Consider the following 27,583-nt stretch of genomic DNA (forward strand, 5'->3'; position numbering starts at 1 on the left):
AGCTGGGAGAGAAGAAGGAGAGGCACAAAGACACACAAAGCTGCTTTGTGGGAGTTTAAAGTCCGACTCTGAGCTGCAATTCATTGATCTGCAATTAGACGGGCAGCCCCACGGCATTACAGATTCAGCTTCTCCTCCAGGGACACTGGGCGTGGGGACATTAATTTTGAAATGAAACGCAGCAAGAAATGTCTGTGAATTGCAGGAGGATTTTCTTGCTGCTTTATAAATCTAACTGCTACTGTAACGTTATTTAACTAAAAATAACGAAGTCAGATCTAGCTCAAAATGTGATCAGCCCATAAATAGTTAGATAAACTCCTTCCAGGCACATCATGTACTTGATTTCCATTTGCAACACGTACTGAGGCTCTGCTTCTGCATAAGTAATGCCTGCAAATGGTAGATAGCAAATTGTCCTTAAACATACAAAACACTCTTACCTTACTGAGCAAAGGGACACGACTGTGCTTTTATACCCCGGATGATCTTTGCTGTCTGCACGCTGCAAGAGTGACTGCTAGTTTTGCAGAGGAGATATTTGAACATCTGAATAGCAGATTTCAAATAGCAATGTGTGCTCACAAACAAAAACAAGTCTGCGAGGAATTTATGGGGACCTTTTATTTCCAAAACTGCTGAAATGAAGTTTCATTTTCATTATGCTTATTGACTGTGCGTGTTTGGAGTGGCAGGGGAGGCTCCAGAGCTCTTCATTTCGCTCCACCTTATTTTGCACCTCCGAGTCCTAACCCTCAGTTACAAATTCAGAGCCCACTTTGATGGATCATGGTTCGACTGCCATGATGTTAAGTTAATCAACAGTCTCATTCCACGCTATAATTACTGCAAACAATTCATCATTTGAGGTGTGCTTTGCAGGGTTATGTATTAGCTGATGCTGCTTCTGTCACTGTTTGTCACATGAATATTCTCTTTACCTGCTGTGTCTGTGTGTGCCTGAAAGAACCGTGGCATTTTTAATGGCATAATTTCCTGGGATGAACTGAAAAGCAGCACAGCATGGTCTGCATTATTTATATGCTGAGTCCTACAAATGGCAAGGAAAATACTGCAGATTTCCTGGAAATAAATATATTCATTATACTGAAGCCTTGTGCATAATAGACTATGTCACTGAAAGAATTTAATTACTACCTCAAAAGTATCTTCATTTTGCTAGATTTGTAACAGAAAATGAGTGTCTAGACACATTTTAATTCAAAGACAAAAGACTCCTTAACCACTCAAAAATATCCCGTGTTGATAAATCTAGAAACATGCCCTACTGTTGCTGCTAATCAGTAGAAAATTCTTAGCATTTTTACAGCATGAAATAAATTGTAGATTGAGCCAATTGGGAATACTAATGACAGAAGCCATAAAACATTTTGTAACATCAATTACGACTAAAGGAAAAGGACTTGCACCATAGATCAGCAGAATATTTTGCAACCGTGCTTCATTTAAGACTATGATTCCTGGACATGATTTGGGAGTTGATTTGCCAAGAAGGACGTTCAGGAATATGTAATTGGCAGCTATGCAATTGTGGTGCTCCTGCAATTCAGCTGTAGCTGCAGGATTAGCTTAGATGGGAGGATGCAGGTCTATTGAGCCTGATAAATCTCCAGACTCTAGCTGAGTTTTCCAAATCATATTGGAATCAATAATAAATAACCTGATTTTGGTTAAGCCCTTAAAATGGTATGCTAGGTTCAGTCCAGACCTAAAAAGTGATCTGAGAACTAACAAACCCCTCTTTTTAAAGCTCAGATTTGTTTTTATGCATTCCTTATTGTTATGCACAATAACGACGCTCAATAGCCAGATTCCAGTGAAATGACTATTTCTGCCTTCTGACATGCAGGATTTATCAGAGGAGGGCACTATTTTCTGCTTTACACACTATCATATGCAGTAAAATTAATTTCAAGTCATCATTGTAATTTCACCAGCTTGTTTTTAAAAACCCGTTTGTAAGTGTCCTTCCATCCTGATGGAATTGCCTTTTTAAAACTAGAGATATTAACCAGAGGAATAAATTGAAAAGGGGACTGCGACAAGGAGAAAAGTTACAGGGCAAAAAGCAAAAGCCAGGCTTGTATTTCCTTCCGTTCCCTCTTCCCCATCATAGGAATATTATCTCCTTGCCCCAAAATAAACAAATCAGTAGATTCTGAAACAGCGTATTTGAAAGAGCTTGTTTTCATCCTGATGCGGAATACCCTTCCAATAGCTATACACCCCAGGAAAATAATTTCCCACCCAGATACAGCTCCTATTCCTCACGCCAGACTTGCTGCAGCTCCGCACTCGAGACAGGCAATATTTGGTCACAAGGTGGTTAAATTAAATCTCTCCTCAACACAGAGGAGTTATCCATGCTCAGCCTACAATGCTCCAGCCAAATAATGCTTTGCTAATGATGTCTGCAGTTAGATGACAAATCAGGCCATTTAAATTGCTTCAGCACATACATCCTTTACAGGCAGGGTATCCAGGTAACCGTTCCAGCACGGCTTCGAGGTGGGAGGGAGAAAGCAATAGCTAATTTCTTCAGCTACGTGGAAAATTAATCCTGAAGAGATTTGTCTGGTTTGTTATGGTCAATTTGAAGAAAAACAATTTAAAAATAATCATTTAAAAATGTATTTTAAAATGTGTAGTTATGCAAGAAAGGACAAAATAATTGTCCTTCAAAAATACAATAATGGCTATGTTTAGTTCTGAAAAGAATTAAAAATATTTTAAAGCCCTCAATAGGAAGGTTTTCTGTACTTTAATACACGTTAGTATCAACATGCTTCAAATGACAGGAAAAATATCAGTGCAGAATTTCAGGTGCTGTGACCAATCACCTTTTTGTAAGTTTAATGCTAACTAAAATACAAAGTACTAGATTGTCTTTTTTTTCCTCCCTAAAACAAGCTCAATAATAATTTTAATACCTGCTTAAGGAAATGTTATTGCTGGCCCGTATTGGATGCTATTATGGCTCCACTTGAGAGACGCCTGCTAATGTCCTGGAGAGCCTTTGGAAAGGTTTAGCTACACCAGTGATGTTGGTTTGGGTGGAGATGGGGGATACGGCGCGTTTTTTGTGCCCTGGCCTGGGCTGAGGCTTGTTCAGGGTTTCAGAAAGGGTTTCTCTGGCGAGGAGCCACGTGGAGAGGCCGGAGACGGGACAGGCTCCCCATCCCCACTCTGCTCTCCAGTTTGGGGGCCCTGAATATCTCCTTTTCTGGGATTCCTCCCTCGGGCATCCTGAATATTTTAGGTCAGGGGAAGGGGATTCCTCCAGCTGATTCACAACCAGGAATGCTGAGATAAGACGAGAGGCCAGATCTGGCTCCCTCTGAACCCCAGGAGAGTCCTTCCACTGCGCCCACAGAGACCCAACAGCCCCAGAGCCCCGCAGATCGATGTGACCCCTCTCACAGCCCACCCGGGGGGCGAAGGAAGGGGAAAAAGCCTTCTGCTCTGCCTGCAAACCTGCCCAGAGCAGGAGACAAGCTGTTCTCCTCCACCCTCACACAAGGAGGATGCCTGGCTCCGTCCCCACACCCGTCCGAGGGACAGCCACAGTATTTGACCCCACACAGGACAGAGGGGCGGGACAGGGAAGGGACCATCACAACCTGCACCGTCCCTCAGCGACGCACGCTCCCTTGATACGTGCCAGCTGCAAAGGCATTTGCCATGTGCCAGGGCAATGGAAATATTCACACTCGGGCCGTGCTTCCCTTGCGATGCGGACCATTTTAAGTATTCACCAGATCTATCAAACAGGAAAATACAAACAACTTCTGATATCCCTTTCCTTGAAAACTATTTTGGAAAATATGACTCATTTACTTCTCTTCTAAACAGGAGAAGTAATATTTTCCAGCACTCCCTGAGGACGCGTTTAACCAGAAGCTAAGCCAGATGTAGAAACGTCTGCAGAGGTTTTTGTTCCTTTCATAAAAAAAAGAGAAAAAAAAGAAAACAGTAAAGCAAGAGTCAAGGTATTATTGGGGTTTAAAGCACTGTTGGCCTTTTGATTACCCTTAAAATCAGATCAGATCACAGAGAAAACGCAGCATATGACCAGCTAGAGAAGGTCACACTGCAAAAGAATGCAGGTGGTCTCATTTTTCAACAGCTAACGTAATAGAAGCACCAATCTTCCAGCCACCAAAGAGCCTCTCCTGGTTTGGCAATTGCTACATATAATATCTGATGAACTCTGATGTCTCACTGCTCAAGGATAAAATCCCAGCAGGCAGGGGCTGAAGGGACAGCTACACAGTCAGAGGGAAAAAATCTTGTATTATTATAGCAGCCACTTATTTTATTCGCCAGAATTAAAACCTCTTCACAGATAAAAGTGGGGATTTTTTTTCATCCCACAAAGCAATTTTAGATTTCTATAGAATCATTCAAAAGCAATTAAAATCCTACTCCTGTTGATGGATTTGTATTCGTTGCTCGCAGTGATGTCAGGCTTTGAAATTCAGGGCTGTTGAGTGTAATTCTTTGGGGCTTTGGAGTCATTGCTGAGTGCCAGAAAACGCCTTCCATAAGTTCACAGATATTAAATGTCTTTGGTAACACCAAAATAGTTTCAAGGCCTGTAGCTGTTAAAATCTAGAAGATATTGCAATAAAGAACCGGTGCAATATCAGGCAATTCAATACACTGCAATTTCACCCTTTTAGTGAGTGAATTTTTAGGGGGAGAGAAGAGAGAATCCAGTAATCTAATAACACTACAGTTAGATAGGAGCAGGGAGCTTTTCCAAACTGTCCTACTGCATCGAGAGTGATAAACTTACATTGCCAGGGAAAAAAACCAACAAAATCCGTCACAAACAAGCAAGTAAACAACGCACAACCAGTATCTACACAAAAATGATTCATAGCCCTCATCCATTTAAAGGTCTGTGTTATTTAAACCAGAAAGTGAGCCTCCGACACCAGTGTTTGTTTTGGCTTTGTTGTATATAACAAATGAAATTGTTGTTAAAAATGTAATTCAGATGTCAGGAACGTGAGGCCGTTCCCAATCGCAGAGAAGCAAAATGGCAGGATTAATACTGCTGTGCCTGAAATTGCACGGGAGGGATGAACCCTGATATATGACACTGAACAAAAGGAACAAGCCTTGCCAAACACAATGGGTTTTAGGCATCTCCTGCAATATAGGTACCACTTTGATCCCTGAGAAGGTCTTTCTCCTGCCAAAGGATGCAGCACATAATAGGAAAAGCATAGGGTCAACAATATTGGACACAAAACCTTGCCAAAACATCAGCAAAACACTGATCAGTGATTATGACTATTGGCTTATCAGCACCACTGATGTCTTATCGAGATTGGAATCACCCCAAGAATCTGGTGTTTGTGGATAAACAGGACAATTTCTTTTCTTCAGCCACATTTAGTCTACAGAATTGCAGCATTGTTGCTCCTTGAAAGGCAAATGCAGACAAAGTAAGTTAAATAAAGCTATAATCATGCTGCTGCCTGACATAGGAGATTGAGAGAGGCCACCAGGCAGAACTGGCAGAAGATATGGGCTGGCTCAAAATGGTTAGAGCAAAATAAAGTCTTCAAGGACACCAGCAAAGCCCAGCTGAAGTCAGCAGAAGAAGGATTTGTGCCTTCTGCTGCTGTTCTGGGTGCAGCTCGGCACTTTAGCACGGCTTGGGCTATAGAGTGCAGCGGGGAGGTCATGACGCTGGCCCTAAAATGGAGAGGCAAGAATGGTTTTCTGTCCTAACTTTGGGCTCTCGTAGCACAGCCAGCCTGAAAGGAGGTATGTGACCATCCACACGCAGAGCAGCGTTATATTACGGATGGATCCCGAATCCTTCACAGCATCATATCCTACACAGCAGGGAACAAGGGGAGGCTGAAAGGCAACAACCCATTTATTTTTTTCCACGTTTCTCTTCCTCTAAACTCAGAGTAATAGATACAAATAGTCTCGCTCCTGTAAATCATGATTGAACTGCGGCTGTCAGGAAATGAAGGCGGTTGAAGGGAGGGCTATAAAAGGTTGTTCATTACTCCTGCCTTCTTTATGAGCTTCTTCAGTCCCAGAGACAGATGGGTTTGGGAGTGGAGCAGAACAGGGGACTCGTGTGTTCAAAGAAATGACAGGATCCAGGCCTGCAAGGAATTCCTCCCCCCATCCCTTCAGATTAGGGGGTTAATTAATAACAGTTAATTAATGACGTGTCAATCATCATGAAGTGCATGCCTGTGTGAGAAAAGCTGTCCCTCGGGGCGATAAGCATTAAGGCCTTCCCTGGAGTTACGTTTTAAAGAAAGCCCTTGTGACAATTTCTGTGAAGCCCCGAAGAGGATGTTTTAATCCTTTTCTCTTAGGATTCACTTCTGGCAAGAGCCAGCCTCTCACAGGGAACCACCTAGCAGAGGCACTGCAAAAGAAAATGGCTGTGGTGTTGCCTTCAAGGTGAGTCTCTGGAGGACACGGGACGGTGCCGGGTGCAGGCTGTCCCCAACAAAATGGGGGGCTTGGACTGAAAGCATCTCAGGAACTCCCTTGTCCTCAGCGATGGAGCAGCAGGAACCAGGGGGAGAATTTGGGGGGTATAATCTCTGCTGTGAAACACCCCGTGCCCAAAGCAGACACCCCATTGCCATGTCCACTCTTCCCACGGTAACTTCAGGAGGGATGGGCATTTGGACTTGAGCACCGAGGAGCTCTGCTCTCGCTCCCCTCTGCCAGATTAACATCCCAGGCTCTTGGCTGCCGGGACATTCATGCCCATCTGCTTGCCGGGCACGATGCCCGCTCACAAGTTGTCAGACAATTTCACGGGTGCCAAAAGAGCTTGGATTTGAATAGGTGGCCTGGATATGCTGCAAAACCCATCTCTTACGCATGGCCTCGCCGACTGCTAACAGAGCAGGAGCTGGCTGTGCTCACACCGCCCGGAGCTGCGGACTCGCTCCGGATTGGCGCTGCCCTGCGGTACCGCAGCATGAAAGCAGAGGCTTCGCCGCTGCTTCGGGCGAAGCATTAGTGCCCTGAGTGCTACAGAAGCACATAAAAAACAGCTTCTGTACCAAAATACCCAGTGTATGCCAAGACAACTTCAAGGCACCGTGATAGAATCAGCAGCACAAAAGCCCGACTCTCCGAAGCAAAGGCATGGGAGGAGCAGAAACCCCCGCGGCTCCCCACGGGCAGCGGCAAGTAGGTCAGGCAGAGCAAAAAAGGGCATGTTTTGGGCTAAATTCCCAGTTACCCAGCTCTCGCACCTGGGGTTAGGAGGCTGCAAAAAGAGATGGTTTCAACTTGGAGCTGGCTCTGGGAACAAGAGAAGTAGGCAGGCAGTGGGGAGGGCAGGCTCTGCCCTCCTTGGGCAGCCGGTTCTGCTGGTGTCAGAGCCCTGAGGTGTCCGGCTGGCTGCTGCCCTGGATGAGGGGAGGGAGACACAGAGGCTCGTAGTGGCTCTGGGTCCGTGCCGAAGGGGACAGCTGCTGTCCCCACCTTGCCCAGCGCTGGCACAAGCCCGCCTCATTGCACCCCATCCTTCTCAATCTCATGGAGAAAAACAGGGTTTTGCTTTAAGCCGCCTCTGCCGCTGTCAGCCCCAGGAGGCAGAGCTGGCGCTGGAACCACGGCATCGCTCTCCCCTCCTCCTGGCTGAGGCTCTCTCAGGGCCTTGACACAAAACCTGGGCCGACAACATGAAAGGCTGAAAACCCGCTGGGTTTTAGGCCCCGGGAATCAGATTTTCTGCTGAATAAACCCCTAAAGAATCGGATGCAAAAGAGGTTTGCTTGAAAATTTTGGCGGAATTATCATATCGTGGCGATTCGAACAGGCACAAAATACAGGGATACAAATACGCCAGGACGAAATTCTCTTCTTGTATATCATGAGATACAATCAAACAAAATACAAGTCATTCCTACTGAAAACTAAAGAAAATAATCATTGCTAGATTTCCCTGTAAATCTACAGATTAATTTAACGTCTTCCTTTCTTTTGCTGCTTCATGCCAGCTTATCAAAGCAGTTCAAAATCCATATACAGACTCTGTGTATCCGCAGTCTGTGTGCCATATTTCTGCTATTAGAGCTCTCCGTGCACGGGCATGGCGTTACTTGTCCTCTGGCTGGGTGGCTACCCCCGCACGAAGAATTCGGACCGCCGGTTAGCAAGGTTTACAAAAGGGGCCTGAAATCCTAACAGGATCAGTTGGATGCTGCTGCTGAGAACAGCATCTGGCTTATGTGCTGGCTTGGGGTATTTTATTATCTGTAGCGCATAATCCAGCACTTTAAACTGCTACTATTTACAACAGTTTTACTGTTCCCCCTACTCTCCAGCGCCCACACATTTGCAGATGCTATTTACTCTGGGTTTCTGCTACTTCTTCACATGCAAATGAGACTTTCTCACTTTTATTTACCCACATGCAGAACATTACAGCAGGGTGGAAAATTGTAAGTTAACAAGAAAAGTACTAACATTAAACCAGACACCGAAAATGAAAAAAAAAAAAAGTCAGAAATGTCCAGCGTGTCCGAAAGCTGTGTTATTAACAGCTATTATGGCTATTTTAAACCCCCTTTTTTTGTTTGTTTACAGCAGTGAGTCACCAATAGCACCGCGCCAAGGGCGTAATTTGGACGTGTGCTGTGTGCTCTCTCCTAAGCCCCTCAGCTGTGCCAAAACCTTCCTGTCTCGACCTACGAGACACTGTTACTTTGGTCGTGAGTCCCTCCCGAATGCCACCCAGCTTTCACATCGTAGCTGACCACAGGACTGTGCCATCTGAACCAGTGACCTCCGGCAAAGTTGGACGTGGCTCCTCAGCCACTAAACACGCTGTTTTGTCAGACCCATTTCACTGCTGCTTATCTCCTGCCCCTTCTGAAAGCCAGCAGCCCTCACTCAAGAAACCTGCAGAAAAGTTGAGGGCTTTAATGAGCTGGATGTTAGAAGAACAAACAAACTTCAAACAAATCTTGATGCGAGTGGCCAAATCCCCATCTGCATCCTCCAAAGCGATGGCGATCCCCAGTGTGAGATAAGGACCAGGGGCAGAGGGGGGGCAATGTAGCTCCATAAAATACCCAAAAATAACTCCTCCCGAGGCGGGGAGATGAGCATGGTGCAACTCGTCTCCAGGATAAAGCTGTGCGTGCTGCTCCAGAGAGGAAACAGCTTCAGCCTCTGGTTTACGCCACAAGTCTTACACAAACCTTTTTCCCTCCCTGAATTTCAGTCTCCTGAGCCTAGTTTAAGGATTATAAATTATAGAGAAATGGAGACAAATTCCCATGGAGTATTTCAGGGTAGCAGTATCTGCGTACCCCACTGAAAACATTTTGGACACATTTTTTTTTGCTTAGGTTTACTAAGGACATCTTACCTCACTGCTACACCGAGGAGCCCCCCATGTGCCAAGCCCTGTTACTTAGCAGTAAATTACAGGTTATGCATTTCATGCCAGCTCTTCCCTTGATAATGTTTGCTGCTTTTCTGCACTGCTGATACAGGGTAAGAAGTAAGAAACTGAGTAACTGAAAGTGGGTCTCTGATTAAAAGACAAAGCCACAGGACTGCATTTCTTGGTATGTAGCAAATTAAAATGAAGAAGTAGCTTGATTAAAATCAGACACTGAAGATGCTTCCTTCCTAATACACTATGGTACCATGGAAAAAAAAAAAGTTAGCTGCTATAATAACTGGCTTTTAAAGAAAAAATAAACACCAGCATGTCTTTGTTCCCAAAGACTAATTAGCAAGATTCTATGAGCACTTAAATAGAAGGCAGCTAATCAAGCAGAGACACTTCCCTACTGTAAAATATGACTGCCCACTCAGCTCTCCCTTAAAAAGGTGGTAAGGGGCAGGTACAGTCAGTACCTGTGGCCATTTGTCTCTGTGGAAGACAAGAACAAAAATAGATACTGAGCATCGTGTTATCATTTGCCAGAGAAACCCCAACAAATGTGTTGAAGAAAAATGCAAGCCTTGAATTATTTGTGCAAAAACCCCAGTCACAGAGACCACAGGGCTGACGTTTCTGTGAGCTGTGGGGTGAAGTCTTCTCCTGCCAGGAGCTGGAGATGCCATGAGGGATTTTGGGGAGAATTCACCAGCAGCGGTGGATGGCGGCTTCCCAGTGCCGGGAAGTGGGATGGGGCTGAACCCCATGGCCAAGGTGATATCCAGCAAAACAGCCCTGGTTTGCTGGAGGAAGGTCTGCTCCCTCCCACCGCTGGGACTCGTATTGTCCCATCCTGGCTCAGAGCCGCTCCAGGAGGGGATAACCCAGGGCAGCTTGGCTTGGGACAGCACAACAGAACTGGCACCGAAAGAGAGGGAAAGAGGTCTGTTTTCCCCTTCCTGGCTGCCAGCATGGTAAAATGCTGCTGTCACGGATCCCTGCAGATCCTAATCTAAACGGACGACCTTTGAGCTACCTGGACTTTGCAGACTTTGACTCTGGGGTCATTTCATAAACATGCTTGCAGAATTTGTGAACAAATTTCTCCTGGGCTGGATGGGATTGATCAATATTTCAGCCAGCAGTTGCTGAACTGTGGCAAGGGGGAATGCAGTGCACAGTGACAGACAGAAGACTGTTTTTCACTACTGTCCAGGGCCATCAGTCACCTTCAATCCTGATCCAACTCCCCTCCTCACTGCAAATTTTCCAATCTGCATAAATGAGATTTGGACCAGAGGCACTGCTGGGTCCTAAAACACAATTTGCATTGGAATACCGAAGAAGCCTAATCTGATGAACAGGACTAGTTATAAAAGAGAAAAACAGTTCATGAGTAATATACCAAAAGTTAAAGAACTAAAATAATACACAGTAACCTCTACTGCCCTTATTTAGGACCACATTCAGATCTCATGTACTTTAAATATCAAGTGATATAATTCATCCAGTTTACTCCAGATTTATTCCTGATTTAAGTACAATCAAATCTCACTCAGGCAAACATTTCAGCGGGGATTTGGTAGGTAAGGATTTGAATGCCCTTAAAAAGCCCAAAATTTCATGAATGAGGTCCACAGAATATCTGATTACTGACCATTATGTCCAGCAGCAAAGAAAGCATTTCTTCTTCATGCTGTAACCACACAGCACTCCTTGCAATTCTAAAATACGCCTATATAAACCGAATACTGGGATTACTAGCTTCAACCTTTCCAACCAGTTTATTCAACCTTAGGTCTCCAGTAACACACCTTGCGCAGAACCGGCGTTCTCCAATGACCGGTGCGGTAACACAGCTTAAGCCGAGTGACAAAACATAGCGGCTGGGTTTGTACTTTGACCGGCAACTGCTCGATTGGGTTTCGCGCAGCACATTCCAGTGTGCCGAAGTGTTAATCCTGGAAGGCTTCTAGCATAGCAGCTACTGTATGCATATCTCACTTCTCTAGCTGCTCAGAGAAAACATTGCAATTTGATTTAATTGCTATGTTGACTTATAACAGTATGTTTATACTGGATGTCTGCCAGCTGAAATGCAACAGGTTTGCAAAATGTATTTCCTCAAAACAGCATGATATGCAATGTAATAAGGAAAGCAATCTTCCAGTGGCCCCAATTCTGAAGTTCATTTCAACTCGTCTGACTTGGAAGCAATGCTACCAATTCAGAAGAATTACACCAACCTAATTGATATGATAATCAGGCCTGGAGGCTGCATTTTGCAGGTACAACAGTCACACTGCAGCTTCGGAAAGGGAGTGTTACTGTAGGAAATGAAAGCGATTAACAGTTGTTTGTATTACGGGGATTGTTTGGCCTATTTAATATACCTATCAAAAGATGCATTATTTGTTGAGCAATCCTAAATGGAAATCAAAGAAAAACCTAAAGAACGTTGCTAATCCTTTGTCGCTATAAGTATGACATTTAAAAACCAGTAAAAAGCTGTGCTTTGCCAATCAAAACAAAAAAAATTATCTTCCCCGTGACCTTGGCTGCTAGATTTCAGCCTGGCTAACGGCACCTATGTCTTTGGCCCAAAAGATGTGCTATAGGACCATTACAGAAACTGAAAGGTGAGTGTGCTTGTTTTATTTCTGTAGAGCACTATCTTAGCACTAGACCGTGACTACCAGCTTATGCTGTGGCTGGCACCGGGATGGGCCATGTCTCCGAGGGCTGCGGGAACCGGGAGATGCTCTCAGTGGGTGGCATCATTTCTACAGCAGCGACTTTCAGGAGGGATAGCAGGGGCAAAAGGTACAAACAACGCGGTCAGCACTGTTTGATCAGTTAATGAACGGGATTTTGTGAGACGATCGCCTGCAATTCAAGGAGACTGGATTTCATGACCCCAAAAGTCTCTTCTGGCCTGATAAGACCCTAATGCTAATTGGTTCTACTTTAATAAAGACTGTAACCACGAACTTCAGCTACTGAAAGAAACGGCCATGTGGCTCTTGCCAATCCTGTACTATGATTTGTAAAAACAGAAGAAAAGACAAAAAGATGTTAAAAATATCAGGCAAAATCTAAAGTTGGAACAGAACTGGCTTTTATCTCAGTTTCAGTCAAAAGCGAGTTCACTAGATACGGTAGTATTTCTTTGAATGGAATAAATAAACCTCAAAGATTTTATAATGAATATCCTTTCTACACATTTCTACAAAGCAGTCTATAAAACTGGGAATGAGAGATGTCATTCTTAAACACATACCACAGGACACTTCTCACAACTCCAATAACAAGGTATCATTTTCTATTCGATCCTATTTGGCTTTTCCATAAGGAACTGTAAAAACCTCTCTCAAAATCCTGGCACCAGCATATGCAATAGGAATCCTAACACTGACTCTGCTGGAGCAGAATCTCCCCCTTCAAGAATAAAGCCTTGGGATGAAAAAAATAGTGTTGGTTTTGTTGCTGAGCCAGCTATTTAACTCCACCAGCTAGCAGAAACAAAGGGAAACCAAATAAAACTATAAAGCACATGTTCCTTTTGGACAAATAAGCCAAAACCCTTTGAAATCTATAGTTCTACACCATCCCTACCTGAAGTCATGTGGAAAGCTGTGGCTGCAGATATCAGTGATCACGTAAATAAATTTTATTATGCTGTACAATACTAGTACAGTTAGACACACCAGTCATGGGAGAAGGGGAGGTTGCTATTTTTTTCCTGTCCCATATGGTAATAATTTTGTATGATTGAACTGTTATGAGCTAAATAAAACTACACATTAACTGTAAAATACATTGCAGATACATTAAATCTTCCCTGGAGTTTTAACAAATACTCACTTTTTCTATGATGCATTTGGAATTAGCAAAGGAATCTACATTGGACCATAGGATTATAAATAGATTTGGCTTCCTCTGCAATACTTTATGGGCAATTATTTCAGAAATGAAGATGCAGAGCCACAAATAAATAAAATAATTGCAGCTGATCAGGCTTTATTTACCGCTATCACATTTCTCTGACTGTTAAGCTTCCCTCCTCTCATTTGCTCCGCTAGCCTGAACCAACGACCAGACGAAGAGTTGTCAGTTAATGTCAAACACTGAGCACAAAAGGTGCCAAAGGCAGATTCTCGTTTCCCCATTTCCAAATCCTGCCTGGGCCTTTCTGGAGCTGGCTCGCTCCCTGGATAAATTCAACGTGGACTTGGGAAGCTGGGAAAGGGCACAGCAAGGCAGATGGTTTCTGCAGGGTTTCAAGCAATTTGCCAGGGAGTACATTTTGCTGTGACTCCCCTGCAGAAGTCACTGCCGAAGGGCTGGAGACCTCCCCTTCCGCCAGCAGATGCCCGGCTGTGTCAGGGAAGGGTTCGCATGGTCTCCCCTGTCTACCACAACCCTGCTCAAGCAGGTATTAATTCTGTTTGGAAGACACTGAGTGCAGCTATGTATAGCAAAACCAGCTTTCCAGGTAGGTCAAATGAACCAAACCCAGGTAGCGACTGGTCCCATCCCTGCATATTACCTGATACGTACTCACACCGTTCAGCTTTCAGTACTTCAGATCTCAGACAGGGGGGGAAACTCAATTATTGATTTTCCTTGGGATGAGGCCTGAAATCCTACTGATACCAACTCTATTCTCTAAACCACAGTGGCTCAGTTCAGTTAAACATAGACGTGCGACTCATATTGCCCCCTCCAGCACCGAAGAGATGAAATGAGGCCTTCGCAGCTAGGCACTCCGTGCTGTTTAATGGTTCTGTTACCTGGGATTCACGAAGAAGGTTGCTTGTACAAAGAGGCTTATCAGCTCAGGAGAGAGAAAAGCATAATCTCTCCTGCTTTGAAACGCCGTGGAGCTGGTAACCCAGTAACAACTGAAACACAGGATGCACCACGTGGGGTTGTCCCGACTATCCTCCAAGGGCTTCCTTCAACAAGCTGATCTCAGAAGTAGCCACCAGGATGACGTTTCATTGAAAAAATTAAGCTATTTAGAAAAAAATGTCCTTTACACCACCAGTCCTGATGACCAGAGATGTCTGGCCCTGATCTATGAGCTCCCTATAGACTCCTGTCCTAGGAAGGCACACCCAGCTTTGGGAATCCTGGATCAGAAGGGGACCCTGCAGAAAAGAGGGAGCACCAGAAACAGCCTGGAAGGTGTCTAGGGCCTGAAGAAGGTCCTACAAGAAGAAGTCTCATAGCTTTAAAGCCTGATTTTTATTTTTTTTTTTTGTAGTTCTAGGCTGCTTATTTCTGTATAAAGAAATGATGCTGCAAACCTCTCCAAGAACTTCATCAACAACAGTCCATAAGCTGGTGAAAGAAGCCAACAGGACCAGATGCCAAAGGAGCTAGGAAGATTTACACTAACCGAGCATCTGGCTCCATGTTCACTGTTATCAGAATGAAGACAAATGCTTGCAAACATCCTTATTCAAAATCACTAATGTGTTCAGCGATGCTCAGCGCAAATGCAGCAGTGTTGCTACTGTAAGGTGAGGTGCCTGGGAACACAGCTGCTGAACCCTCTAATGCTGCTTTTCCCAGTAGCGTATGCAATGCAAAGAGCAGTGAGAAAACAGGGTGTTGCTGCCCTTCAAATCAAGGAATGATTAAGACATCATCACTTTCTGTTACTGTTCTAGTGGATAGTATTAATTGCTTCTACACAGGAATGTGGCTATACCTCTATTGTCATTCATCATCTTGCCAAGGCTGTGTATAGTACAGTAGAAACAGTAAACTTTTGATTTGACCTCATTAGCATTCCCAGAATTACAATGTCATAGCAATGATAAAGATTGAGGTTATCTGCATCTCAGCAAATGGAGAAGAAACAAATCACATGCTATGTAAAAAGCCAACAACACAACCACGATTCTGCCAAACGCTTAAAGGCTGCTCGAACCTGCCTGGTTCTTGATTTCGCATGACAGCACACAATTAAGTATTGTGCCTATCAAACTTGTAGGTGTAGGGGGATGGACCCACACACTGATCATCTGAGGATTCGGGGAGAGGGCAGAGAAAGGAAGGAAAGATGCTGAAAGATGCTCTCTGACTTGTCAGTATTATCTGTGCTTCCTCTGACGTCTCCCAGGCAATCAGTGATCCACTAGAAACATGGAGAAATTTGTGTGCAATTTGGGAAATAACACAGAGGCATTTGGCCTTTGCACAAATGCCATGTGCTGCCTGGAAGTTCATAGGATTTCCTTGCGATTCCTGGCATAAACGCACATAAGGAGGGTTCCTGCTCAAACGTGAGCTGGAGGAAAGTGGGACCAATTATTTGGCCCTTCTGGCAGTCAAATAACAACAAGTCAAATATGTACTTGTCTGAGGTCAGTCTATAGCAAAATCTATAGTGAAACAGGGAATTTCTCAGTCTCCAGCCAGCAGCTTACCCCCTGAGCTGTGCTCCCCGCTATAGCTGTAACACAATGCCAACACATATTCCAAACCACTCGTTGTCAGTTACTTTAGTCTTTTATGGACCATCCTAGAGGAAATTAACTGAACTTCCCTACAGTGGGAACAAAAGAAGGAAATTAATTTATTATTCCAGTGGTACCCTTGACACAGATATTGAGTAGCTTCATTAAACATTTTGCAGCCCTGAGTGTCCTTACTAAACCCTCTACAATAAGCATGAAGCCATTTTCCTTATTACAACACAAACATACAGGTCAGGATTCAGAACTCATTTACATCTGCTTTGTATCTGAATAACTTCCCTCATCTCAATGGGATCTGGGCAGGTGCAAATCAAGGCTGCATCATCCTAGTCCTTCCTCTTCTCTCTAGATTCATTACCTTGCAGTATCACTCTCAGATAAACTCATTTACACAGAGTCAGCATAGCCACAGCCAAATGACTAATACAGTCCTTTAATATAAATAACAATAAATCAACAGATTAAATTATAATTTATCAGACAAACACTATTTAGCTCTTCCCAAAGCTGTCCTGAACCATCTCTCTTGTCTGGCCACGTTCCAGAGGAGCACTGACACTAGATAAAGCTCAGACCTGCGGAGTAAGTTTACATAAGAAAGAAATGCTGAAAACTTCCTGTATTTATGACGGGAGATTTCACAGAGATCAGAGTGAGTAACATTCCTGAGAAGACTGTAATGCATCCGAAGCCTCCTCAGAACCTTTTCCAAAGACCAGTCTAGCAGGGCAAGGTTTCCACAGCCCCTGAAGCTCTACATTCAGCAGCAAGCCCGGGGAACCAGACACACTAACCTTGAGAGATACTACAGCAAACTGTTAACAGCTTAGAAAACAACAACAGGCTATTCCACCACAATTTCACTTTACAACACAGACATTTTTTACTTACTTCATTGGTTTAAACAATGCTTGTCCATAGTTCTGGAACGTCATGATCAGCTTCAGCTGGGTGCCTCCTGATTTCATCGCTGTGGGGAAAAAACAAAACCGCTTTAAAATGCTACATGTGGATCTGCTTACATTGAGCTTCCTTGAAACAAAATCACATCATCTCTTTTGCTCTGTATTAGATTCAGCACTGCGGTATCTGAGCATCAAGCAGGGTAATCCTAACTGGACAAAAGATTATTCAGCGGGTGCAGAGTACAGGGGAGGGCTTTGAGCTGCCAACCAGGACTAAAAATTGATTGTACTCCCTGACATGCCTTTGTCTTCTTCAGTTGGCCAATATGGGCTCCATAAGCACACTAACTAAATGGCATGTATATGAACAGACCATTGCAGTCTTTTTTTCTCCATCTTCAATCGCTTTTGGAGTTGCTTTTAACAAGGGACACACATTGGGAAAGGAGATGGGGTGCTTTCAAAGACAACTGCGGCTGGGATGTACAGTCAATGCACAGCAGACATTTCCTTAATTAAAAGGATGAGCAGATACTATACCGATCTCTGATCTCTCCTGCAATTTTAAGAATTGTTGCTGAGCAGTAGAGATATGTAAATTCACCTCCTCTATGCACAATGGATATGTATCCAAGTCCATCCACTAACTTTAAGGGATCCCACGGTGGTTCGCACATGAGAGCAGAGCTGTGCAGAGCGGGTCGCTGGCTCTGCTGGGAGGGTAGGAGAGGGCTCGTGCCGGCGGCAGAGACTGCAGTCCACACTGCACACCGAGGCCGTCTTTGCTCAAACATTAAATGTGCTCACTTCCCAGCTGAGAGCCAATGGGAATTTAAGACTGACATTTATTCATACCAGTCCGAACAATTTGGACAATATCACATTAACAGCCAGATTATAGTGTTTCTAAAGTCAGAGCGAATTTTTTTTTATATATGAATTCAAAAAAATTCATTTTACTTGATGATAAGGTTATATAAAAAAGATAAATATATACTTTGGCAAACCAGCTGCTTTTTTACCATCTCAACCGAAACTGCTCTGAATAAATGCAATCACCTATACACTGACTGCTTAGCTCACTTCTGTGTTCGGAGAGGCAGGCCATGGCAGTCATGTCTGTGTGGATGAGTCAGTCTTTTAAAAAAGCTTCCTACAAATGATCAGATAATCAATCCCTTTCTTTACAGTTCTGACAAAACCTGTGTCAACTGGAGAACTACATAAATGTCAAGTTACCTTGCTCTGTAAATTTTGGCTTAGAGCTGCCCTTGTTCCACCTATACAGCTTGTACATTTTTTTCCTCTAACCAACGCCGTTAGCTGCACGTCCTTTTAATCACTCATCTCTGTGCCTTATTACTGATAGGTCATCAGCTCTCTTTCAGCACTTGTAATCTATACTTTTGCAACAAAATGCTATGCAAATCTGGTCAGTGTAATTACACTTCTAGAATAAAATCCCTCCTGCCTTGCTGTTTTGCTGACCCCAGCCTTCTCTTGCATTTCCAGTTTATCCCAAAGGAACAAATAAATAATTAGAAATTAAAGGGCATTAAATAACTTGCACTGAAGAGGTAAAGCAGAAGCACGTGGCTTTCACCTATTAAACTCCCTCTCTTGTGCTGAACAGGTCAGTGATCTGCACCCGAGGGAAGAAGGAGCAGCAGGCCTTTCCATAGCTAGCCCAGAGCCTGAGGGCAATGAAAAGCAGCAATCCTCCAGCCAAAAACCTTCATGTGCTGTCCTAGGACCGCCACAACCCAGCTATGCACTCTGCAAACACTCCTGGTTAGCCTGGACAGCAAACAGGCAGCTGGAGCTGCCCCTGCCTCGTGCCCGCAGGGATGCGCGGCCATGCCCAGGATCAGCCCCCACCACCTTCCCTGCCCGGCTGCTGCCGAAGGTGAGGGCTTTGCCCAGCTCTTTAAGGCATAACCCGTATTTGCACCCCTGTTCACGTGGGCTATCCCCGTTTAGGTCAATAGTATCAGCCTCAGTACCAAAGGGCAGAATTGCCTCCTTTCTGTCAGATATAACTCTCCCCACCTCCACTGTCCTCAACTTAGCTGCTTGCAGACTGCTCATGCCAACGGAAGACCAAACGTCTTTTCTCTAACACTGATGTAATTTATGCTTCTTCATTCAATTCTGAGGAGCTCAGGCCTTAGAGATTGGCTCCCTCTCCTCCAGGAAACATATGTGTCCGAAACATAGCAAAGATCCTGTAAGCCCATCAGAGAAAAGGGAAGGATAGAGCCTATTTTGAGGTACAGCTGGGAAGCCAAGCATTTGGGAAATCACAGCAATGCAAAGAAGAAAAAAGGATGTTGCAGCATGCCCTTTTCTAAGCACAAAGTTTCAGATACACTAAGAGGCCTGGTTTCTCAGCTAATTGAAGCCACTCGACAGATAATGATTTTGTTAGCAGCCGAACTCAACAATGAGTGTGTCATCACCAAGCAGGGAAATGTATGAAGAAGATTAACAATTCAGAATAATTCTTCCATGAGACACAAAGGCCTGGTTTCCTGTCAGAAGGAATTGAGCTGAAGTAAGACAAAAGCATCTCCCCAGTCTTTTTCGATCCATCTTATTGTATTGCTTTAATTGGCTGCAATAGTAGCCTCAACTGAACACAAGTTGGGCTGGCATGTTGTCCCCCCACTGCTGCTAGGAGTAAACTTTGGACCTCCCCAAAACAGAGGATGACATCGGTGTCCCACCATGCCTTATGGCAGGGCATGCTGGAAGCCACATGCATCGTGGACAACAGCCCGTGCCAGAGCTCCATGTCAGCTTCCCCCGCCATCACCCAGACTCGCGTGCAGATATTCCCACTTCGGCTGCTCGCTCAGTGCCGCAGATGTGCTGGCCAGGCTGGAGGTGATTCAAAGCCACCCTCCAAATCCAGACTAGTTAGAGTCTAACATTGTAATCCCTGCAGAGAGAGACACACCTGAGCTTAGACTGTCCTTTTGAACTCAACAAAACCCTTCATGCACCTCTAAACTAAGCAGACTTGGGAGAAGTCCAGGGCGCCCAAATCTTGGGGATGGCAATGCCAGGAAAGAGCAGATCTCATTGGAGATGATTCACTCAGAACTCCAGGCCAGATTACTTCCTTTGTCCTAACTTAGTGTTACATCTGCCTACTGGCTTTCCTCTCATTTTCTGAGCTGTATTCCTCCAGGAACTCCCCTTCCTGCTCAGACCTCAGTTAAACATGTCCCTCTGGCCATTCTGGCCAAACAGCCGGAGCCCCGTCATCTTCCAGGAGCTTATGCTGAACAAACATTGTTTGCTTATCTGGAGGTGCCCTTGTCCCTTCACCTACTGCCCATAGGAACATTTCTGAAGAACTGATAAAACCCAGAAGCAGCATATACAATTTTCCAAGAAATCGGAGGATGCTGCACCGTTGCAGTCTGTCACGTCTACAATCAGCAGGCTTAGCTATTTTTAAGAAGCCCTTGCAACGTAAGGCTATACTGACGCCAAGGGAAACTTTAGCCACATTCTGAATTCACCTTTTTTTTTAAGGTTTCTGAATGTACTGTAACATCACAGGTCACGAACAGCTCTGTAAAAGACTTTATAAACCTGCTAGCTCCCAGCAGGTACCTCAAATCAAGTCTCATACAGCTCCTGGATGTACTGGCACAGTGTTAAAAACAAATCGCAATACAATCCTTACTTTTTATCTTCAGGCAACTCAACGTCTCTCTTTTCCCCCCAAAGCAGAAGGAAATGGAAAGCAGTATTAACCTTTCCTGTTAACCCAGTGCAAGGCCTTTTGCGAGTGAACAGAAACCTTCCTAATTTTAGGAGGCTTTGCAAAAAAGTCCCTGAGATATCTTTTTGCTTGAGTGTCTGTGGGATTAGAATCTTGTCCAAAGACCAGTGAAACTGGTGGGATTCCTTCTGTTCTCTCTGACAGACTGCGGTTCAAGCCTCCAAAAATCCCCACTCCATTTACATCTACGAGCCTGCTGGCACGGCCCCATGCCACGTCTGTTACCTCCCCACCTCGTCCCCTCACCGATACGAGACCTGAATTCCCTTCCTGATCCACGGACACCATCCAATATAAAAGATGCACTACCTATCACCTCTCAATCATCTTTTTATAACTGTATGCTGCAGGGTTTCTGGCTAGCATCTGGTACTAACTCCTAGTAGAGACACAATGCTGCTCAAAGGGATTTGACCCAAAAGGATTCGGAATTTGAATTGGTCTGGCTTTCCAGCTCCTCTGTCTTGCTGCATGACAGCCCTCATCCGACTGGCCTGTCTAGACCGTATGGTCTTCTGATGGAGAGCGAGAGTCCCAACAGGACCTCTGAACCTGGCTTTTGGTCAGAATCCAACAAACATTTTAAAATGTATTTACTTATGCAATGCTGATGCCTGAGAAGTGAGATCCAGTCAAAGCCTGGGATGCAGTTAACATCGGAAACAGAGGACATTCAGATCCATTTTGGATTCCTATTTATAGATCAAGCTTAAATCTAACATAAACATGTTGATTGGCTTTAACAAGTAATACACTGCCCCAGGCTAAAGACATGGCCCCGTACAAGCCGTAGAGAACATATTTGAAAACAAATTCAAGCCCTCATCATCTCTTAATTTGTTCTTGTCCAGCCAATTCTGCTAACTTGTTTTTAAAGGCCTTTCTTGGTTTAGTTGAGAGAGTAGAAGACTTCTGGAGGGGAAGAGATCTGTGAAATCATTCAGAGGCTTTGTTGTACATTTTAAGTCCCCTCCTTTCATCTGGAACTGTACATTAAATCAATCTGTTGACTCTTGGCAGATTCATTGTTTTCTTATACAGTAAATCAATGGTGCTACTTTTCATTATGTTTTTTACACATTCTCAACAGCACTTTTCCCCTTCCTTTGGATGAAATTTTTATAATTACCTTTAGCACCAGAATTTAGGTTCAATATTTAGCATCTTGTCTTTTTCCTTTTTTTTCCCCCTGACTTGAAGCAGAGTCCACCTCAGTTAACTGCAGCATTTATTCACTGCATGAGTAATCTTGCATGCTTGCTTTCTAATTTCTGCCTGTACAAACTGAAGGCATTGCAGGTTCAGAAATTAACTCAGTCGGGTAATGTTTCCAAACCTTTCCCACCAGAGAATTTAAAGAATCAAAAAATAAAACCCAACTAAAGACAGGAATTACAAAAGCCTATTCTGCACACAGGCAATCCCACAGCACAGCTCCTCTGGACAGCAATGCAAGCAAGATCAAGACCACACTGCCTCTACAATGCACCATGCCATGTTTGTTGTTAAACTGCTGACAGTCCTGCCACAATTATGCACAGACCTCTTGTAAATATGCAAGAAAATAGCTAACTATGGTTATTTATGTGTACAATAAACAGTTATGAAAGGCAAAGGAAATGTGCAATTGCCTGTGCGTGTGCTTCTGAAAACTGGGTTTTGGTGCTCAGTGGAAAAACAATCCTCTCTAGGCTCCGATTTATGGCAGGAGGAAATTTGCAGTGAATTAAATCAAATTAAGAGCTATCCCTTTATGCTGAAGAAAATGAATTGGAAATATATATCTTGATGCAGGGTGCAGAATACATCCTCAGCTCGAAAGCTCTGGGTAACCCTGTCCTTTTCCAGGCCAGCTCTAGGTGTCACTGTGGGAGCTGAATGTGATGCTCCTTCCCATCCATGGATTTGTTCCATTTAAACTTTAACATTAAGAAAATGTCACCTTGGTGCTCCCTGCTCTTGGGAATTGCTTCTGTCACCGTTTTCATTTTAAAATAACACTGCACATTACAGAGTTGTGTGAGCGGTTCTGATAGATGGCGAGGGATCAATCTGGTCACCACCCTCCTCCATAAATAATGCAAGCTGACCAGGGAAACGACAATGTGGCTAAGAAAGTTGTTTAGCTGCAGTTTGGATCTAATTACTGTAGGTATCAAGAACCAAATGTCCTTTGGTCAAATATATTACTCTTTATTAATCAGTTTACATACTTTTGAATCCCTGCTGCTGCTCTGCAGTAAAGCTGAAAACTGGCAGGTATTATTTTAAAACATATACTTTTAAACACCCAAAGAATTGGCAACATAAAATAAGAGATGCTGCACTGTGTAAAAAAAATATTAACAATATGCTTTTTCTTGCTTTGCAACCTGACTGAAAGCTCCTGAAACCCCACAGAGGCAGGCAGCGGATGCTACCAGCAAAATTCAGATCCTGGCATCTTTGTGTTGGCAAAAGTCCCCTTCCATTTCCATAGGCTTGATTTTAGACTGGGATTTATGTGTAGGAATCACTCCCTGCCAGCTCCCACAGCGACCAATACCAATACCCAATGTACCTCATGTTTTAGTTTATGGAAATTATACTGAATCATTGATAGAAACCATGGCTCTATGTTTTTGTTAGGGGCACAAGAGGCCCTACCGTGCTCTGAAGAGCCTTGTTCAAACATTAACAGAGAGACAATCCCACAGGAAATCACTAATAACAATCATAAATCTTCCTCTGTGGGCCCGTGGCCCTTTCCCCCCGTTGATCTGAAAGGTCTATCAAAACCGTAATTAATGGAAGCCTCACGACACATCTATATGACACATTAGGTGAAATCATGGCCCCAGGGAAGTAAATGGCAAAACTTCCACTTACGTCAGCGGGGTCAGGATTTCACTCCTATTTTTTATGATAACCATGTTGCTGCTAGGTTAACTGAAGCATAGAGAGGTTAAGCAACATGCCCAGAAGCACAAGCGAAGATCAAGCCCAGAAGATCGAGTGAAGAGTGAGTACTAAACTATTATTTCTCATTCCTACCTCCCTTTTTCTCCCACCAGTTTCTACGTCCCTACATCAATCCTAATGATCCCACTGCTCTGCAGAACTGACAGACTTCATGGCTCCAACGCTGCCGAGTTTGCTGCAAACACTGCTCTCCTCCTGCATAGAGAGCACGGCTGAGCTCTGAAGTGTTGAAGAGGTGAATACGTAGCAGCCATGCAGTACAAAACACCGCTACGGCCAGTGCGTTTTGTGTAAAACTCAACAGATGAGCCAGGAGATGGTTTGCTTGAGCATCACCTCTGCACAGAGCTGGGGACAGCCTGGTCACTGCCTGGGGCACTGCTGCTCTCCGCGGGGACAGGGACGGGCACAGCCTGCAGCTTTTCCTCCTCGACGGGTGTGCTCAAAGAGCAACGTTAACACCTGTGTTACAAAGTGCTGGCTCAATCCCCATTCGCACGTGTCGCTAATATTCCAGAAATGAGTTGGTATTGAGGGGAGAGATCAGGAAAGGTGAGGGCTCTGTCAAGGAGAAAATCACCCGGGCCGTGTCTGTGCAGTGCCCCCGTTACCCTCCGGCGCAGACCAGAGGAGCATGGGCAGAGCCTGCTGCTACCGGCAGTGCCACATCCGAGCTAGAGACGGGAAAATACACCGCTTAATTGTCAAACCTGAGCTCCTTAATGAATCACTCTGACCCAGAGTTTTGGGGACAGAAAACCCAGCACAGGTTAATAAACAAGCCTGTGTCTGGCATCTTTCATGAGCTAGGTGTCCACCGGACCCTTGAATCCAACATGTGGGATGGCACCTGGGTACTGCAAACTGCTTTATCCAAAATCCTGCCCCAGCAGAGCTCAGAGCAGAGCTGTGTGCTGAGTACAGCCACCGGGCAGCTTGATTCATGGAGGCAAAGCTCTCCTATGGCATCCTGCGTTTTACACCTACTCCATCCGGATCAGCTACATCAGCCCACTCTTGATGACCAAGGATCTCCCTTATTCCTGCTCAGCAGCTGCTGTGATTCACACGATGGAAAATGTAAACCTTAGGGCTGCTCGCGCTATTCTTGCACAGGCCATTTCCTGCTGAAGCCAGGGGAATTTTTAACTTGCAGGGATAAAGACCTGCTGACCTCACCCCGCGGTGCCAACACACCATCAGCACTTTTACAGAGCTCCTGCTATTTCATCCCTCTGAAACGGACTTAGCAACTTTGTGGTCAACGCAAGTAACTTCATTTTCTGCACAGCCGACGGAAACCGCTGGCTGTGGTGTAGCTCTCTACCTCTGGAAACCATGGGGTGTGCATTTGTTTAGTATCCCAGGGCTTTTGTTCGAGGTTGTGGTTTTTTCCCCTGCGCAGCTACGCAGCTAAATTCAAGGAGACATACGTTGTCATTAAACAGCCCTGGAGAAAAGCCTCGAACTGTGTCACCTTGTTTAACCAGAGCCAAAGGTTGACATGGGCACATCCCGTTGTGGATTTACAAGCAGAATAAACAGAGCTGAACTCTGCTCAGCGGGAGGCCGGCTCGCCTGGAGCTCCCTGCACGGGCCCGGGGAAGCTGCAGCTCCGCAGAGCCCCGCGGCGCCGGATGCTCCCGCAGCCATCGCTGCAGGTCAGCCGCCTCTCTCCCTCCTCGGGAAGACGAGCGCTGCCAGACACAGCCTCCTAAATAATAATCAGCTAATAATACAAATCTAGCTCACGCAAGATGCTATCTGCTTTTTGCCATCCTTTTTTTTATTATCATATTTATTTTAAAGAACGGAATAGGGCACTTTCAGCCTGACGGTGACTAAAAGATGTCTGAAATGAATGGGGTTTGCCTTGCTGGCAGACTTCTCAATTATTCAGGTAACACATCGCTGGCGATATCTCTTTATGTTTAACAGGGAAAATGAGCACAGAAGTCGGGAAGCAATGTTGTAGGCACGCCGGAGAGAAGCCATGCAATATATTCATTAATATTCAAACAGCAACGAGATCCTGAACAACGAGCAAATAATCATAAAAAAATTATATATATCTGAACATACCAACACTGGTTATCTTTTGGGAGACCAGGTCTTGTAGTAAAGCCTCAATTGCAGGATTATGTCTGGAATACAACTCGTACCGATTAATGCCAATGTGGAATTTTAACCAGTTTGGGTAGGAGTCTATGGAGGTTTCTCCAGTTGGCAAAAATTCTTCATTATCTTCATTTTGCCTACCACCAAAAAAAAAGAACAACACAACAAAAACCCAAAAATGAGGAGAAAGAAATAATGTTACAGTTTGTAACAGGCATCAAGAAACAGGGCTTCAAAACGTGACAACTGGGAAAGGCAAAGCACTACAGAGGTGGGAGAAGTCCCCGGGTTGTCCCTGCGCCGGCTGCGCGCCGGGAGCCTGCGCCCACCTGGGGCCAAGGGGCAGATGGATTTTCACCACCGCTCTTCATGCCTGATATAAAGCCCGTGGAAGTCAGGAGCAAAACTCGAGGTGACATCACTGCGCGTTAGCAGAGGCCCTTATACAGCAGAAATACTGAGCTGCAAGTTTTATATTGTGTTTAGGTTGTATTATGTCGCACACATCTTTTACAAGTTTGACCTAAACGACAGCATCATCCTGAACCTTTATTTAGCAGGGACCTGGGTCTGGAAACGGAGAGTGCGGCACTGGCTTGACCTGTTGTACCAAATGCTCCCACTCTCTCTTCTTCTCTTCTGTAAATACGAAGAATGAGAAGAAACTGGATCACTCTGAACTGGTTGCTAACAAGTAACTCTGGATGGCTTTGCCCCTTCCCTAGCAGTAGGATTCTATTACGGAAAAGAATTGCTAAAAGGACTTTTAACTCCTAAATTTCATGTTGGTTTTGTGAACTTTGGCTGCAGCCGCCAAGGAAAATCTGTACAACAGGCAGCTGCATTGTGGACATCAACGATAATTTTGCTCTTCACCTACTGGATACACTACCATGTATCTTCAACCCAGAAGTCCTCTGCGTTTTCAGTCATCTCCAGATGTTCACACATCTGTGACTCTTTTTTTCTTTTTTTTTTTCCTCTTCTCTCAGAGAAACCAGAACTTTTGCAGGTTATTTCACTTCACAGTCAGTTTTGATTATTAGATGGAAGGGGCCTGGACAATTCACATGCTCATGGGGTGGAAATCAGAAATATTTATCCCCTCTTTCTAAAGGTTTAGATCATGCTGGCTGCTCTGCGGCTTGACAGAGCTTTTGCACGGTACAATGCAGCTGTTCAAACATTACGCTGTCAGTGTGTTTGGAAGAGGGTGCTGTTGTATTAGACAAGCCTTTTGATTTTTCAGTCATTAAAATTTCTCAGCATTTCTTACAAGCCAACAGGGCATACGATTCACAGAGGCAACTAACTGCTTTGAAGGCTGGAGAGCAGCAGAGGTGCCAGGACACCGGGAGTTAATTGGGGATGAAGAACGGAGCACAGATCGGATCCTGGAGGCAGAAATACCTGCCAGGATGAACGCCTTTGCGGTATTAGACCCTGCTTTTGAGGAAAGTCAGTGTATCGCTGCCTGGTCTCACTGCTTAGCCCCTACACCTCTGAGGGGGAGAGGCGGAAGGCACTGGAGAGGAGGCTCGCTGAGCGCTTGCCCTCTTTCTTACGCTGTTTTTCCGGTAGCATCTGCCTCTGGCTGTGCTGGAGATGGGGTATCGGGACATACAGACCCTTCGGCCTCAACACTCCAGCCTCCTCGTGCTCCTGTGTTTATCTGTATGTCACGGCCCTTTTTTTTGAAGAAACGCCACCGGTCACGCCTGTGCCCGATTCCTCTTTTCCCCGGTCACAGCGAATCGCCCTGTTTAACCCTCTGCCCACTCCAAACCAGGCACTACATCCATTCTCGCGGACGCCCGGGTGAAAACCTACGTTACAAAACGGGAGGCAGCGCCCCGGGGAAGCGCCGTGCCACGTTTCCGCACCGACC

The 27,583-nt window shown here is 44.8% G+C and overlaps 1 protein-coding gene across 1 annotated transcript in view; it reads right to left on the bottom strand.

The window, feature by feature from the left end:
• The window catches only part of FAM20C (FAM20C golgi associated secretory pathway kinase), a 59,147-nt gene that overhangs the window by 30,935 nt on the left and 629 nt on the right, over window positions 1-27,583 (bottom strand). The window contains 2 exon segments of the mRNA XM_059826373.1: window positions 16,807-16,885; window positions 25,660-25,821. Coding sequence (XP_059682356.1) covers window positions 16,807-16,885; window positions 25,660-25,821 — 241 coding nt within the window.

Source organism: Gavia stellata, chromosome 18, assembly GCF_030936135.1.
Source record: "Gavia stellata isolate bGavSte3 chromosome 18, bGavSte3.hap2, whole genome shotgun sequence".
Classification (NCBI taxonomy): Eukaryota; Metazoa; Chordata; class Aves; order Gaviiformes; family Gaviidae; genus Gavia; species Gavia stellata.